This window comes from Phycodurus eques, chromosome 17 (assembly GCF_024500275.1).
Source record: "Phycodurus eques isolate BA_2022a chromosome 17, UOR_Pequ_1.1, whole genome shotgun sequence".
Taxonomy (NCBI): domain Eukaryota; kingdom Metazoa; phylum Chordata; class Actinopteri; order Syngnathiformes; family Syngnathidae; genus Phycodurus; species Phycodurus eques.
In genome coordinates, this window is record NC_084541.1 from 7,665,774 (window position 1) to 7,684,285 (window position 18,512).

General features: G+C 39.5%; 1 protein-coding gene across 4 annotated transcripts in view; it reads right to left on the minus strand.

Moving 5' to 3' along the window:
- Positions 1-3,709: 3,709 nt before the first annotated feature.
- usp25 (ubiquitin specific peptidase 25) overlaps positions 3,710-18,512 on the minus strand; it is a 44,724-nt gene continuing 29,921 nt past the window's right edge. For 2 of the 4 annotated variants that reach the window (XM_061702139.1, XM_061702142.1), the window contains exons 18-26: positions 16,301-16,440; positions 15,525-15,698; positions 14,221-14,334; positions 11,330-11,508; positions 10,611-10,689; positions 10,442-10,521; positions 10,115-10,238; positions 7,806-7,998; positions 3,710-4,625 (exon numbers count right to left, since the gene is read on the minus strand). In XM_061702139.1, coding sequence (XP_061558123.1) covers positions 4,453-4,625; positions 7,806-7,998; positions 10,115-10,238; positions 10,442-10,521; positions 10,611-10,689; positions 11,330-11,508; positions 14,221-14,334; positions 15,525-15,698; positions 16,301-16,440 — 1,256 coding nt within the window. In that variant the 3' untranslated portion in view covers positions 3,710-4,452. The remainder of the gene's footprint in view (positions 4,626-7,805; positions 7,999-10,114; positions 10,239-10,441; positions 10,522-10,610; positions 10,690-11,329; positions 11,509-14,220; positions 14,335-15,524; positions 15,699-16,300; positions 16,441-18,512) is intronic. The other 2 variants (XM_061702140.1, XM_061702141.1) reach the window with 2 other exon arrangements.

Below are 18,512 nucleotides of genomic sequence, written 5' to 3' on the forward strand. Positions count from 1 at the left end.
AGGGCCACAAGGTACAGAGGGGGAGCTAAACAAACAAAAACTAGTGAACTGAAAGGGTTCATTAAGGATGAGTCGCAGGACTTACATTTTACATACATTAAATGTAGGGGTTGAACGACTAAAGATTTATTTGTAGCTTATGACTTATTAATGACTAATGCTCGTCACCAAACGTCCGGTTATGTAAATCTGACCAATGAAATCTTTGTTGTTGGATATAAACCTAAAATTGAAATGTGAAAAAACAGACCTAGTTTAACTTTTTTTCTTAGATTTAAAAATAAATAAATAAAGTTTTAAAAAACCAGTTTATTTTTGATTGCCAATTGAAAATGCAAAGAACGAACGATACAAAAGAACAGCTACTATTAAGAATGGATCCAAACATACATTTGGATTATTTAGTGATAAATTGCCTTGACAATGAAAGTAATGTTTTGAGATGGTTAATAATACCTGATACTCAGTGATTCCCACACGCAAAATATAAATTGAAAAGCATAAATACACTGTAATAATAACGTCGAGGTGGCTGCACAGTTATCGTTCACTTGACAGTGCATTTTGAGTGAATGACAAACTGTTTCAAAAATATTTGTCTGCCCTTATTGTTCAGGAGCAAGGAGCAGGGAGAGTGAGTAAGATTTTGGGCTGTGCGAACACAGGATGTGGCAATGCATTGCTGAAATGACGGATTCATGATAAGACAATTTACAGCTAGCATTATGATCTCTTTCCATCTTGCAGTTCAGTTCAGCTGACATAGGCAAAAAAACAAGACTACAAATTCAATGGGAATGACAGAAAGGGTGGCGAGCTTTGAAGACAAGCCAACCCCAGGGGTTGCAACCCCAGCTAAGTCGTGATGAATGGGCCCACTCAAGCACCTGGCGGTGGACCGAATCAGGGACAAACAAGGAGTTCCGGGGATCCCCACCAGGATCGGCTTGCTCTTCCTGGCCCTCCTTTACCAGTGTTTCTATTTCTAGTGTGATTAAGCCCAGAAAACAACTGGGAGACAAGATGGGATCAGGTTCATCTTTGGTACTCTCTGAGGTGAACTGGCGGGACAGGGTATCAGGCTTGGTGTTCTGGGCCCCTGGGCGGTAGGAAAGGGTGAATGTGAACTGGTCAGAAAACAACGCCCACATGGCTTGACGGGAGCTCAGCCTCTTGGCAGAGCGGATGTACTCCAAATTCTTGTGGTCCGTCCACACGATGAATGGGTGTTCGGCGCCTTCCAGGAAATGCCACCATTCCTTCAACGCCATCTTCACCGCCAAGAGCTCCCGGTCTCCAATCCCATAATTTGTCTCCGCCTGAGCCAACTTGTGAGAAAAGAAGGCGCAAGAGTGGACCTAACCGTCATTCCGGGATCGCTGAGACAGCACAGCGCCAACCACCGTCTCCAATGCGCCGACCTCAACAATGAACTGCCCCTGTGGATCTGGATGGACGAGGATAGGCGCTGAGGAAAAAGTTTGTTTAGCTCACAGAAGGCCAGGTCAGCCTTCTCAGACCAATGGCAGGATGTTAGCGTTGATGTGAGGGCAGTGATGGGTGCTGCGACCCGACTGTAGTTCTGAATGAACCGCTGATAGAAGTTGGTGAAGCCAAGGAACCGTCGCAGCTCCTTTGGTGTGGATGACGATGGCCACTCGGTGACTGCGACTACCTTGGCTGGATCCATTTGAAGCTGCCCCTCACCAATGACGTAACCTAGAAAGGTGGTCTTTGGAACATGGAACTCTAATCCGCTTTGACAAAGAGCTTGTCCTCAAGGAGTCTCTAAAGTACTTGGCGAACATGTCGTTCGTTATCGGTACTAGAACGGGAGAAAATCAGGATATCATCCAGGTACACAAAAACAAATTTTCCGATCACGTTACACCGGACCTCATTGCCCAAGGCTTGAAAGATGACAGGGACAAGAAAACAATTTTATTAAACTGGAAAAACAAACAAACAATCTATTAACATCAATCAGTGGCTACATCTCATCATAGAATATATTGCATTAGAAAAAAATGTCATCAGAACTTAAAACCATTAATATGTCAAGTATAACTTTCGTCTCATGGAATGAAAATGGCATTCGTTCACAGGCAAAGAGAATTAAGATTATGGATTGCAACAAACCCATTTGTCAAAATCTGAAGAAAATTACGTATCCGATTTAAATTTCAGTCCTTTTCAGCTAGCTGGAGCAGCAGACAACGAGGAGTCTCAATACTAATTCATGAGACTAGTTTTTACACTAAATAGGACAATAATTGAGCCAGAAGGCCAATACATAATTGTTCATTCAACTATCCATCCATCCATTTTCTTTTACCGCTTATCCTCACTAGGGTCGCGGGCTGCTGGAGCCTTTTTGAAGCTGTGACTCCCGCCTCATTCCACTCTTTCTGGACCTCTGCTAGATTCTTGAATCGTCTCTGTTTGATAATCCGCTGAAGCCCACGGTCATCTTTTTTGTTGGTGCATCTTCTCCTGACATGTTTTGTCCTTCCACTAGACTTTCCATTGATATGCTTGGACACAGCACTATGTGAACAGTCAGCCTCCTTAGCTATGAACTTTTGTGGCTTACCCATCCTATGGAGGGTATCAATGATGGTCAGTTGTCAAGTCTTCCCCGTATTGAATCCAACTGAGACAATTGAACCAAATTAAAGCTATTTAATGACACCTGGGGAAACCTGTGCAGGTGCTTTGAATTTGGTAGATGATTAGTGTGTGATGGTTGATAACATTTCTTCACAGTATTCAAATGTTTTGAATTCCTGATTTTTATGGGTGGGTTTTATGAGCTGGAAGCTCAAATTATGTAAAAATGAACAAATAAATATTTGAAACGGTTCAAATTGTGGATTCTGAATGTATACTCTATGAAAGATTTTTTTGGAAAGGGTCTGTATCTATATCTATATCTATATCTATATATATATATATATATATATATATACACACATTTTATGTATAAATTTGTCTTGTCGTTTGAACCGCTGACATTTTTATTTTATTTTTTTAGATAACTTCTTCATTGGCTGTCAGATATTTACTACGTCTCAAGACCCACACGACAGGGCTAAAAATAAACTAGCTTTTGGATTTAAATATAGTGCGCGCGCGCACACACACACACACACAGTGTATTATATAGATCGGGTGGTGTATTCAACTCGACTGTAGTTTGAAAAGGATTTGCAAATCATTGTATTGTGATTTTATTTACATTTTACACAACATGTCAACTTCCTTGGAATTGGGGTTTGTGAATTGCTCGTGTGCATGCACACACACAAATGCACACACACACATGTAGTTGCACAGTAGTTAACAAATAAAAATTCAATATTTACAAAAAAGAGTGAGCATTTTCAGTCTCTTTGCAATTGAGTAACAAAGTTAATTAGCTTTACTTTGATCGTAACCAGCTGACATTGTGTCAGGTATCACTTCGCTACTTTAGAAAGGTTTTGAAAACTGATTTTATACAAAGGACACAAATATTAGTTCTTGTGATCTTTGACACTTTGTTAATACAACAAAGCGTACTTTCAATGGTTCAGAAAATAAGAAAACAGGATTGAATTATTCCCATTCATCAATTTTCATGGTTAATAATTCAGTGCATTTTGAGAATCTGTATTCAGTAATTAGTGCAATTTACCTTTTAACCTAGTCAAGGAAAAAACACAACACATTTATTTGGCCTAAAAGGGCCATAAATAAAACTTTATTCTATGGATTTATTAACAAGCCACAGAAAGTCTATGGCTGCCCACCACAGCACTTAAACCATCTCATTCCGAAGCAGCCCACAAAGACGTGAGACCCTTTTGAGTTACTCTGAGGTGCTGATAAACTTGTTTTTCTTTGAAGGTTTTCTTTCCTTAGAAAAAGGAAACAAAACAGTAATACTGTACCAAACTGGAGGCAGAACAGCTGGGCAAACATACCTTTTCACACAGAGACAGATGCTTTGAGAAAGGGCTTGTAGCTTGGTTGGGGGAAACTTGAATCAAAACAGTAACAACCGGTAAACTATGAACACCCCCCAAAACAGTAACAACTGGTAAACTATGAACACCCCCACCCAAACTTGTTTTGTCTTTGTCTCACAAAGCTGAAGCTGAATGTGCTTGGCTTTTGGCTGCATGATAGTCTTTGTGCTCCACTAGCATTTCTCTTTTCACCCTCTCTCCAAAACAGTCCATCTTGTCCTTTCCCCCTTACACTTCCTCTGTTGTTTTTGCGTAAAATAAGTGAAATAATACCTTTAATGATAAAACCTATAGCAGCAAAAGAGTAACAGAGGAATAAGAGCTAGAAAGCAAGTGAGCCCTGGATTTCTAAAGGAAGGCATGGGTTAAGAGAGGTCCATGGGATTTAAGCCCAGCGTCGAGCCTGGAATAAGGGGAGAGGTGCCCGGCTCATCCTCAGAGCTCATCTCCCATGGTTGGCCACGTTGCAGAGGGTGGTCATGATGTGGCTATATCTTTCACACAGCTCCAAGGTGGAGTAGGCAGGAACCTTCGGGGGGTCATGGAAGCTTTTGATCTCCGTTGAGCAGTCCAGTAACTTGGGGAGGAAGTCAGTCAGCTTTTCTTGGAGGTTGGCTATCATCGGAAAAATGGCCAGAGAAAGGAAGATAACAAAATGATTAATTGGACGGGCTTTGCGTCCTCATTTAGACCTCAAAACACAGACATGAAATGAGAAAATATTTGCACTATGATACCACATGTGGAAGTGCGTTCTACTAGCAGACAGTAAAAGTCTAAAGAGTATGGGTGTGGGTGATAAAAGGCAGCCTTTCCTGAACATTAGCCAGAACAAGCGCTTGCTGGACCAAACTGATAGGATAAGACAATTGCCAAACACTTAAGTGCAATCTGACTGCTGACTTTATTACGACAGCGTAACACAATCATAAATACATGATGGACCTCACCATCATTATTTTGTTTTAATAATCCAAGTACTGACATTGAAGAAAATGAAAGTTATATTGTAAACAGATTCCAATAAAGGTAATACTTTTATGACTTCATCTTGTTTGTATAAATTGCTATTTATCACTAAAAGCTGAGCTTGCATCCTACCTAGCTGTTGCATATGTGCCGGTCCTGAATCAAGTCCACTTAAACATTTTAGAAGATAAAATTTACAGACCATACAGTGATGACTGTGAAAACGGAGGCATGGATGGACATTTTTATTTTTTAAATGCTTCCTTTTTTGAATGATCAAATACCTTCAAATATAAGTAATGGGGGGGAAACAAACACTCGGAATGTTGCTAAATTGTATAAAAAAAAAAAAAAAAAAAAAGAAAAAGAAAAACTAAAACAATGGTCACTTCTATAACTTGAAACTGATTACCGTAATTTCTTGTGTATAATTTGCACGCCCACCCCCCCCCCCTCAAAATTAATCAAAAGTCAATAGAGCGTATTATAAATGGGTATATGAAAAATGAAAATATAATTTTACATTGTACAAACATATGCCATATTCCTAGTTGTAAAAAAGGTGTACTTTAATTTGAATATCATATGTAATATCTAATGTTGTAAATTTATATATATATATATATATATATATATATATATATAGGTACATTTTTACTGCTGACCGAGGGTGCATTTGCAAATTCAATCTGACGCCCTAACTTTTGAGTGCGTGTGTTCCCCACATTCCAACAACGTTTGAGTTTCCCAACGGTCCGAGTGTAGCACAGCAGCGCCAGAGTACATTTCCGAACAACCCCCTCTGAGAATCATGACGTCATTGCGGGCGTGCGCCATGTGTTGTTATAGCTAATGTCTTTAGCATCTTCAGCAGATTTATTTCTACCACTGCCACTTAGCAGAACAGATTCCAGCAGAAGTTAAAAAATGTTGAAGAAAAGAAGGGCAAGTTACTCTTCTGCTTTTAAGAAGAAAGTGGTCACTGCTGCGGAGTCAGAAGGGAACCCTGTTGCTACTAAACTAATGTGAGGTTATGGAGGAAATCCAAAGTAAAGCTCCTAAGATCCTACCCGATAACCCTAATAGTTTCAACAGTACTCTAACAAACTGGTTATGTGTGTTGCCTGCTGAGCTGCTGCGCTGTTATTTCCAAGTGGTTTTGAATGCATCGCTTGGCTCGCAGGTGTGGTGAAGGAGAAGAGAAAGAGACTTGCAGAGCTTGAAGCTAATGGTCGTGTTCTGTTTGCGACCTTTTAATCACTGCAATCAAATGATTTCTATAACTCTCAATTAGGCTCCACACGATCAGGATAACTGAGGCCGATCAGCGGGTTAAAAAAAAGCGATAACCGATCGGCTCACAAGATGGAGCAATGTGTCCATTTAAATGACTTTTTCATTTCCTGTATACACTTGCGTACTGTATACTGAGTATCTTCTCTAGTCTAGTGATTTCCAACCAGTGTGCCGTGGCACATTAGTCTGCCATGAGCAATCTTCAGGTGTGCCATGGGAAATTATAACATTTTACTTAACTGCTGAAAAAAATTATTCATTTCCAAGAAATAATGTATCTTTGTTCCTCTATTTATGCCAGTGAGGCATAGTGACAGACAGAACAAATAAATGCTCTTCTATTAGATGGCAGGAAGTATATACAGTAATTACTGTATTATGTTTTCTGACATTTTTGTTTGTTGGTGTGCCGTGAGATTTACCAATTGTAAAATATGTGCCTTCGCTCCATAAAGGTTGGAAATCACTGCTATAGTCAGGTCATGTATTCTAATCAGTCAAATCAAACCAACATTACAAAATGACAGAAATAAGGGGTAGTTCGATCCACGCATTACGTTGTCTGTCTCAGACGTGTTGTCTGTCCCACAGCGCCGACATGTTTTTGAAAAATAATTTATTGGTTGTCAGATATTTACAGTACTACGTCAAAAGACCCACGAGAACGCTAAAAATAAACTAGCTTTTGAATTCAAGTATACTGTACACGATGGCGACGCGGAGAAAATGTCTTTTGTGGAGCCGATCAATAACGTCATTGATCGGATCGGCGAATTAAATGTACATTAAAGCCGATCAGCATTAAACGCTACTTATCGGCCGATACCGATCAGATCGGTGTAAAGTCTACTCTTAATGAGACTTGTGCACCTGTCAACAGGTATATTGACCTATTCCTCATGAGGAAACTGCAGTTTGTCTTAGGTTTAAAGGATGCGTTCTCCAGACGGCACATCTCCTTCCACAGATATTCAATAGGCTTTAGATCATTGCTCATACAAGGCCACTTCACAAAAGTGCAATGTTTTGTTTTCATGTTTTGGTCTCCTGGGGATTTTTAACTGTGCGTTTTGGGTCATTATACTGTTGGAGGATCCATTGCTGCTGAGACCAAGCTTTCTGACCTGGGCAGCGCATTTCACTCCAAAATGCCTTCGTAGTAATAGTTTGAAATTTAATTTTGCCATGCACAGATTTTAGATACCCTGCGCCAGCAAAGCAACCATATAACATAGCCTTGTCCTCTTCTATGTTTCACAGTAGGTACAGCGCGCTTCATTTTTGTATCTATAAACATACTGCAGAGCTAATGTGACCTGGCAAAAAATTACAGTTTTGGGGCTGAATAAAAAAAACTTTATTCAAGTGATTAACACACTTGAATAACGACTATGACAATAACAGTGTCTTTCCCTAATATTCACAGAATGAGTGGTTGCACGTAATAGTTAATATTCCCAGCCCTTGTACCAATAACCTATTTAGAAATACCCAAACATTTGGGTATGTTCTTTTCAGTCAAAAACTCACGTTCCATCTCCTGGCCCAGGTAGGAGCACCAGCGGTTCCTCATGTCTTCCACTGCCAGCAGGTCTCTCTCAGTGTCATGGACCAGGAGCAAGGGGATGCAGGGCACCACCAATTCATTCATGATTCCCAAACCAGTGGTCACCACTGGTTCTTCTCCCGACTCAAACATGGCAGCTGCTTGCTCATTTAATTTCTATGGACCATGAAACACATTACACACCATTACAGTGAATATGCTGCTACATGAGTAAAACCAATGAGTATGTGGATTTGTATCCTTTTAGCTTACCAGACATTAATACGTAAACTTAACCTTTACCTAGAATCACTAAATTCTGATAGGGTGATGTTTTGCAGCGATTTAAAGAGGTCAAATTAATTGACAAATATTTTGATAATCATTTAACGTTTAGAGCCATTGTTTAATTTAAAACTGTCCAAATCTTTGGAATTGCAGCCTCTCAACAGCAAATATCAGATTTCTGTAGTCCTCCATGAAACCACACAGGTTAATCAAAATAAGACATTTGAAAACATCCGCTATTACTTTGGAAAACAACGATCAACATTTTTGCCTGTTATGGACCAAACCAGTCACTGAATCACAATCCATTTATATTTGTGTATTTTCTATACTGTCAATTTGAAATAGCGTACTCTGAATAAAATGGTTGGAAATTGGAATTTTTTAGAATTAAAAAAAATAATAATCTGATTCACCGATTAATCAAAAAAAATAATCCACAGATTAATCCATGATTAAAATAATTGTTAGTTGCAGCCCTAGATTTAAGTAACACTTTTTAGTTAAAAAAAACAAATCCTGAGATTTTTGGGTGTCTCTTTGTTCTAAAATCTTTGATTGCCTAAAAGTAATTCTGTTATCCTATAGTTTTAGGGCATGATTAGGTGCGGGACAAAAAATGTTGATGTTGCTAAATATTTTGTCAGCTCTTGATATTGTCACTGTCCAATGTCCAAATATGTGCAGTTGCACACTTAATTACCTTTTTTTTTTTTTTATATATATACTGAGGATAAGCGGAATTGAAACTGGATGGATGGATGATGTTATTCTCTGCCTCTGTTCTCTACTACGGACTAACACTGCATACGACCACTGAAAATGTTAACATTTGTCTGCGCTAATATACATGCACTTTCTCTCGCTATTGTTTGAGAGAGTGTGTCCAAACTTTACAATAATACTGCATATTCTGTACAATATAATATTTCGTTTTGAGATGTCCAATGAATCCAATGACAAAAAGGAGACTGACAAACTAATGGCACATATTTGCTTGTTAAACAAGGCACGCACACATTTAGGAACTGTCAGTCTCCAGTGTTTTAACCACCTCACTTTTTCAGTGGACTAGTTCTAAATTAGTTTGATTGCTGTTGGACAGAACAAAACTGGTCTTTTCGTACGAACAGTAAAGCCACCATCATTAATTTCTTAGGATATAGGCAGTGGAACGTAAGGGGGATACAGACTTTTTGTGCTGTGCTTGGACAAAAACATCTTGCTCTAACAAACTCAGTGACCTCCTACTCTGGGAGGGGAAAAAAATAAAAGTTTTTCCTAAAAGCCAGTTTGGAGTCCGGGGAGTCAAGGTTGGATACACAAAACAACCAAGTGAATTAACTATGTCAATGTTAACAGTGTTTTCAATTAAAACAAGAGCAGGAGGTAAACAGCCGAACCAGAGGTTCTGGACAGAGATCTGAGATGACCGATGTGGCTGTGCAGAGCCAAATCTTGAGGTTAGCTGAGGACATGCTAATGTGTTTACACTTACTGGCCCTCTTGCTTCCTATTCCCACTCCAATGATTACATTACAAGCACAATGCTGGCGTAAGGTTACTGAGTGCAGACTGCTAAGGATCAGCTTGAGGCTGATCGCACTGAAAAACCACCAGCTCTAACCAGGCACATAGCTGTAAAGCTCAGTGGGAATTAATGTGTGTGTGTGTGTGTGTGGGGGGGGGGGGGGGGGTGTCATATCAAAGTGTAGAGGGCCTTTTCATCGCCAGCTTCTGATGACAACCCTTTAAGTGGAATATTTAATGTGCAAACGAAAGCAATGTCTCAGCAAAAGGAATCAGATTATTGTACAACTGTTCAATTTAGTGGAGGGGTTCTGGTCATGTTGGTTTTGCTGAGACACTGAGATAGTCATATACAATGACAGGAGTAGGATCGCAGAGAATTACCACTGAATATAAAGGTTCCTGTTCCAAAGCATATCTTGGAGATAATTTGCAGCCCAGAGAACAGACCATTTTATAGCACATTTTGACTCACCAACAAACAATCGCGACGGTAATGACCAAGGAACTCCTCATCATGTCCTCTGTACAGGCCCTTAGACAAAAGCTCCTTGTTGTACTGGTACGAGTATGTCAGATATATCAGCGCCTCCACGTAACTAAAAGGGAAGAAACAGGGAAAAAAAATTGCTAAGTACAAAAAAAGTACATCCTTTTAAAAAAACTTGTGCATTGTCTTTAATGTGCTGCCCTCTGCAGGTGATATCCAAGTTCATATTAAAGCAAAAAATTTTTTAAAAAGTACAGCAGCTAGTTATCCAATATTACAGCATAATGACACCATGTTAGTGTTTGACCATACTTTGTCTTGTGGAAGAGCTCCAAGCCAGTTATCATGAAAATGGTTGTTTCACGGAAGTTCCTATAGTCCTGATGCCATATCTGTGTTGAAAAATATTAATTACAGGACAGCTCATTGAGATAGGTAGTCTGAAAGGAATGCATTTTAGATAAGGGAAAGCCCAACCGACCTCATACTCATCCATGTTGACCTCCTCTGGCTTAATTAGGTCCAGTTTTGCACGTGCCACATTCATAATGCTTTTGCATCTGTGAGGGAGGAAGGAAGCCCGTAAGACTAACTGGCATCAGCTCTGATGCTGAGTCATTGTCAGGAGATGATACGGTCTAGCCTGCCCCTGGGCCATAACTCGGCCTAATGAATCACTCTTTAGAGCTGAGAGGAAAAGTGAAACACTCCTCCGGAGGCTCCTATTGAGGCCACATGCACACATAAATCTATTTATCCTGCTGAAAATAGAGACGTGAGAAATCAATTTTTCACTCAGGAATTTGGATAGAGGCCAACACGCATTGGAAAAAAGAGATGCAGCATTAGGAATGGTACAATCAGGAACACATTGTAAATACCAAGGGAATGCTGATATCTGTCAGTGACGTACAAAGGCACTACTGCACGTCTTTTTAGATTTATGCGTCAACTTAAGGTTGAGGATCAAGAGCTAAGCACTGTCCTGGCTGCCTCCAATACTACAAGTGTCTGCTACCCTCTGCTGGCCAACACAGTAAACAAATTGCAAAAATAAGGAACATTTTGCATATCTGTGAAAGCTCACAAATGCAATGCTCCTAAAATTGTACAACTTAGAAAACCAAAAAAAGTATACCTTAAAAGTAGCACAAAACTTTAAAATATGATTTTTAATGGTTTGTGTTTAGCATAGAATACCTCTCATCAAATGCCAGGTTACGGTCAGCAAACTGAGTGAGCAAAGTCCTCTCAAGGATCTTCTTGGGTGCTTGGTTCTGGAGGAAGTACACAATGATGTGCTGAAGTCTGTAGTCATTCTGTGGGGGAGTGTCCTCTTGGGCAAACCTCAGAAGACGAGCATATTCTAGCTTGAGAGCCTGATCAGAAAAACAATGTCACACGTGATCAATAAAAATAGAGCTTACGCCACAGGTTGCTCAAACTGGATGTAGACTACATAATCAAGTGACAATTCCAATTTGTTTTGCTTCCTAATGGCACAATCTGGATAACTTGACTGTCGGTCATGTCCAAATTTGGTCAATTTCATGTTTTTTCAAATTTCAAATTTTTACTATTGGTCAGTCCCTACATGGGTCTGTTATTTATCCGCCCCCAAATTATTGGCCAATCAACGATGTTGACAATGACTTGCTCTCTAACGATGCAATGTTAACGGCTTAACAAAAGCATGCTTCGTTTTTTTGGTTTCCTAAAAAGTGATGGATTTGGGGATGCAAGGATTCTGCTCGACGCCAGTGATATTGATCACGGCAAGACAGACAGAAACACGCATCAAGCCTCTCCCAAAAGTGGATTACAAAAAGCTATACAATTGCACATATACTCCAAGTTTAAGTACCCTGGCAGAATGTTTTGGGCAGTTTTCCCAAGAATATGGATTATAATTATTTACGAATTAGAAATACAAACTTTTATTTTAAATTTAAAGCCATTTGCTGTCACAAACATGTTTGCACTTAAAATATAAAAATCATTGAGGAGTACAACAACAAGTAAGTCTTGCCTAGAGACAAGCATGGTTGTGGTAGTGTCATGGTCAGGGGCTGCCGGCAGTGGAGAGCTACAGTTCACTGAGGGAACCATGAATGGCAACAGGTACTGCCACATACTAAAGCACAGCATGAGCCCTTCCCTTCGGAAACTGGACTACAGGTCAGTGTTGTAACAATAACATTCCCAAACAGACCTCTCAAAGATGACTACTGCCTTGTTAAAGGGGTTGAGGGTAAAGGCAATGTACTGGCGAAGCATGTCTGCAGACCCAAACCCTATGGAGCAGCTGGGGGGCATGCTCAAATGGACGGACGGTGGAGGAGCACAAGGTCACAATTTTCCACCAGGTCTGTGCTGTCGTCATGGAGGAGTGGAGGAGGCTCAAGTGGCAACCTGTGAAGCTTTAATGAACTCCATTCCCAAGAGGGTTAAAAACAGTGCTGGAAAATATTGGTGGTCTGGACACTTCGGCTTAATTTGGACACTCTCATTTAAGGGTGTACTCACTTTTTTTTTGCCAGCGGTTTAGGCATTAATTGCTGTGTATTGAGTTATTGAGGGCCAAGGGCAAAGACGAAGGGGATGGGCTAAGAGGTAGAATTGGGATTGGCCCTTGAAGTGTTCTGTGATTTAACACACAAGAAAGGGTGCACAAAATCTGACTTGATTATGAATACAACCTAATTCACAAACCACTCTTAATTGGAAAAAACATTCAGATTTACAAACAATCCTCATTTACACTCACACTTTTGCAGTTAATACATCTCAGCAGTCGAAAAGATTCGGGCCAGTGTTTCAAATCCTTTAACAGTCTTCCAAGGAAGCACTTCTGGACTAATCAGTGACCCTAATTGGTCTAAACTAAGTATTTGGCTGTTGATAGGGATGAGACCATTTTTTTCCTGGTTGATTTGGTCTGTCCGGTGGTCGGGCCATAGGGTAAATTAGGGATGAGCTACCGTCTGCCACTTCGTCAGTCTGCTAATGTCCACTGAGTGTGAGGTGCTCTGGTACCCAAGCAGGTGAGGTTTTGTTTTACTTTCAGTTAAAAAAAGCATGATTGTTCATTTATTAGATGTTTACATAATAATTTGATAATTTGTCATTTTTGTAATTGTTTATGATAGATGACCGGCTCAGAAAATGGATGGATTTACATAGTCATTTGATAATTTTTCTCTCAGTGTGATAATACTTCATTTGTCTATACATTTGGTACATTAGATTTTTAATGACCCCGCCTCGCCCCAAAATTCATCAAAAGTTGATGGAGCGTTCTATAAATTTGTATAAATGAAAAAAGTCTCACATTGTATAAAAGTATACCGGTACTGAGGAGTTGTAAGAAAGGTGTACTTTTATTCCAATATGATATGTGTAATATTACAATTTTTTATATCCAGTCCCCTCCGCAAGTATTGGAACGGCAAGGTCATTTCCTTTTTTTTGGTTGTATACTAAAGACATTTGGGTTTCCATCAAAAGATGGATATGAGATAAAAGTTCAGAATTCCAGCATTTATTTCATGGTATTTACATATAGATGTGTTAAAAAACAATTTAAGGGGTCTGAATACCTTCCGTACCCACTGTACATATTTTCCTAGGAATGCAATTGATAATGGAGAGAATTTTGGATGTTGGCGCTTGCAAGTTGGTTCTGTATAAGCACTAAATTGGAATTGTATCTTAGACCTGCAGTGTAAATCCAGACTCAGACACAAAATTATTTTCAGCTTTGAACTTTGATACCCTAGTATGGAGTCCAAGTACGGTTTGATGTAGTAGAAGTTACTTGATAATTGCTTAACAGTTTTGTTGTACTATGGCCCCATTGGCACATTTTAACTTTGAAGAAAATTAATGTTCAATTTTCTGCCAATCTATCAAGAGACAGAAATTGTGGAGAAAAAAAACATAAAAAATTACTGACGAAGTTACTTTTTGCGTTTCAAATTGTAACTACTGGAATGTTAAGTACGTACACAGGCGAAGACAAACATGCTGATTTGCATGAAAAGGTGGAAGTGGGTGGAGAGGGAATGCAAAATGTGAGGGAGAGACAGTACCTTAAAAAAGGCTGCCTCAGGCCCATTCTTTTCATAAACTCTGCTGGATTTGCCAATGGCCATAATTACACCCTGCATGTTCGGGGTCATCATTGCCTGCCCGGGAAGCAGGAACTGCATTAAACAAAATAATAGGCTCTTGTGATGGAATAAGTGTGGGCAATCACAGAGTTATTCACTCTGAAATTCTAAAATACAGACATGCCAGACATACATCACTCTGCAGTCCATGCATTTGGTACAGTGAAACATCCTTGAGGAACGGAGCCATCAAGTTTAATGGCTCAAAGTCTTTTCCTCACTGGGATCATGTGGGAAACAAAGAAGCCATGACAGCTGGGTTTGACACTGCTCAAAGCTAGGATGCCTGGTGACCACAATCCTACAAACAAGATGCAGTGATATACAAACTATCATGCATTGGAAAAGTAAATGGTAAAATAATGCGTGTCTGAAGGCTTTGTTTAGCTTTTAGCCCCTTTCACACTGCATTCTGTACAATTGGCACATCACAGGTGTTAACTTGAGAGCCGACATTTAAACGCCTCTCACACATAGCTCGCCAAATCATGTGAGGCAATGTCTTGTCAGTGTGAGCATTTACACAGCTGCTGCGGCTCCCCACCAAAAAGATTAGAAGTGTGGCGACGCAAGCGTCTCGTGTGACATACTCCATACTTTCTTACAGCAACAATTTCTTTCAAAACAAAGGGATAGGAGATGAAGGACTCAAGTGTTATAACTTCTCACTCTGGTCCTAGCTTCTCGCTATCCCCTTACGCACAGGCAGCAATACGCCTCTGTTACGCCTGTGATACCACGTCTGTCGACGACAACACCCCAGTCCATACGGGTAACTTTCACACAACACACCGATCCAGGAAATATAGCAGAGTTACGAATATGTGAATAAGTATTAGTGGTTTAATAGTGCTTATTGTTAACTTTAATTCCCCCTATCATCAATCCAGATGTGGAATTCTTGGATAAAAGCAATGATGGCCAGTCTGAAAGGGGCTTCTGTTTCATATTACATGTGTGGAGGTACAGTAGCGCACAGCTTGCTGCAAAAGATTAAAATGCAGTTGGGCTCTAAAACAGTTAGAGCCCAACTATCTATTCTATTTAGAATGGCCATGCAAGAAGAGCTTCATATTATTGCATTTTCAGTCTGAAGCCATACCTATCCATCACTATTAAGCAAGCATAACAAATGTCATGTAAAACGTGGATGGGCACTGATGACCATCACTCTTCTATCACATTTATCACACACAATAGAGATTTGCTAGGTCTTGCGCTACCTCATCATCATATCCCCCTTCTTCTGACTCAATGACAAAGGTCCCCACATTGGGAATGGCCACCTCTACTGTGTGGTGGCCAGGGGACTCATCCTCTATGACAAAATCAGGAGGCGGGATTGAGGGGGTGGTCAACTGGACTTCAGGCTGAGGGGAAGTGGGAGGGTCAAGAGACTGGAGAGACAATGGGAAAGATGAGACAGGAAAGACAGAGGACTGTTGGGATGTACATTGAAATAAAATATTTGGAATATTGCATGGAAGTAGTATAAAAATAATTTGTGTTCTGTTAATTCATCTGTCCCCTTATAAAGAATCTTGGTTGAAATTACTTGACTGATTGAATGGTCTTCTGGCTGCAGAATTCCAATTGGAAATATGCCCATAAAGCAATACGAACTGTCATTGAATGTAATATTGGTCGTGTTCCCCTTCGTTTTCCAAGCTATAATGACAGTAAGTACCGGTAGTAGCTGAATTTCATAAAAAGCTCAAAGCAAATAAGGGGCAAAATGTGGCCGCAAATAGGAAAAAGGGTGAAAAACCTAACTGTTAAAAATAAACTTTAAATAGTTTAGGATGAAGACGACTCAAAAAATGTTCACGTGCACATTCTTGGTTAAGAACGGGGGGGTCTTGCAAAGCGCGCAAATGGCCTGACATGGGTCACAAAGACATTTTTTAACATATTGAACTACCCTATGAAGCAAACTGACTCCTAATGATGTCTGTCAAGCCACCTATCGTGTGTTATGAGTTTCCTGTGTTTTACATACAGCATTTAACAGCGCTTCAGGGCTTCTCTCCTCCTGTTCAGCAGTGGCCCTGGAGATGGCTCTTTCTGTGTCCTCCTGAAGATGTTTGGAGTCATTGGTGAGTGATGGCTGCTCCATGTACTCAGGATCCTGTTGGGGTGCTGTAGGAGAGCAATTACAACCATCTCATTTTTTAAAAAATACAAGCTCAAGGGCTTAATGGGAAAAGGGAGAGCAGTGAGAATAAAATATGTACTTTCAAATTAATCTATATATGAAAAAGATTTCAGAATTATTACAGCATTTATCCGTGTTGACAACACCTTTTTAATGTCACCACATATAAATGTGGTCTTACTTTGGACAGTTTGGACGACACTAAGGATGCATTCAGGAGCCGTATACACTGGGTCACTAAAAGATTTTGTTTGGGCAGCTTTTAAGCATAGCACATGCACACGCTTGCAATGTAGACTTGTCAATGCCACTGTTCCACCAGCCAGTTAGCATTAATAACCACCAAACTGCATAATAGAAGTGATGGAATGATTCAAAATCAGCAACCAAGTTATGAACCTTGCAGTATTGCAGTGAGGACAGTGCATTGTGATCTCAAGACGCTAAGGGACAGGAGAGGAACTTATGTAATTGTCCCTCAGTTCATTTCTAACACGTGGGAATTAGTGTCACATGATCTGCAGACGATAGGACCCTGCATGGAAGCTACATAGTGAGGGAGCAATATAGCGGACTTGTTGACAGAGGCAAGCAGGCAACAAAACATTCTGTAGCCTAGCAAGCTAGTGCTAGCACTAACAGTTGTACGTAAACATGCCGGCGTTTTGTCGAATCACGCTCTAAAGTTTTGGTGTTTGCGAAGTGATTTAATTACACTAAATTAGCACCCATTATTTCTGTCATGTTGTAATGTTGGTTTGATCTGACTGAAACCTTAAACTTATGTCAGTGGCCAATCCTTGAATGCCCCCTAGAGGTCATTAATGTTTTACCTTTTGTCTAAAATGCTAGAGAATACTTTTGAAGATACTCAGTATACAAGTATATCCAGTAAATGAACAAGTCATTTAAATAGACACATTGCTCCATCTTGTGATCAGATCGGTTATCTTTTTCTTTCCTCTTTGAACTCGCTGATGGGTGATCGGCTTCAAAAATCCTGGTCATTAAAGCCTACCTAAAACCCTGCAAATACTAACAGTAATCCTAATAAATAAATAAATATTGTTTGAGTATACATGCACTTTTTTTTTTTTTTTTTTTCAATACAGAGCTATCATGTTTTTACTTACTTACTTACTCCATATGCACAAAGAAGTTATGTGCAAATTTTTATTTTCAAATGCTTTATTAAAAAAAAAAATGACGTGACAAATATTTTTACAAGGCATCAAAATTAAATATTTCAAAATTTACTCTTAATCATTTGTGTAGTTCTACTTACTGAATCGACAGAGGCGCATTTAAATCAATATCGAATCAATCAGATCCTAAAGAATCGAGATCGAATTGTGAGGTTCTTAACCATGGCCAGCCCTATCTTACAGGGTGATTCTAAGTTTTGCTCGGGCACTGTGTGACATATGGCCAGTGTACTACCAACTGATGTTTGAGTAGCTACATTTGGAGTCATATAGATGAAAAACGAGGTAAAGGTGGTGAGAGAGCGCTTAAGAGTAAAATGGGCCATGTACCCCTACAGGAGGGTTTTGGTCAAGTCAAATTAAAGAAATATTTTTTTCCTCTTGAGGTGTCTTCATTTAAGTTCAAATACTTCCAAAACTTCTACAAGGAAAAATAATATTTGTCTTATTCGTGGTCTGCTCATCTAAGGTCATAAACACACAGCCATGAACCTACTGTATTTTGTTGCATCCTAAAATGCTAGCTGCTAAAGTGAAGTTACACAAAGGCTGCTAATGCCTTTTTTAAATAATGCCTTGTGTTTTTGATACTTACAGGAAATGGACAAATTAAACTGAAATGTATAGATATTTGCTAGAAATTGCTCCATGAAAAATGTTTCTTGTCAAGAAAAAAGGTTTGCTGCTATGCAAAAAAAAAAAAAACACTACTGATTATATACAAAAATCAGTCATTCATTATTGAGTGAAATTGCTTACTCTCTCTTTTGTGTTCATATTTGCTCTTTAACCAAGCAAAAAAATATATTTGATCAGGATTCTCGATTCCTTGATAGAGTTTTCTGTAGAAT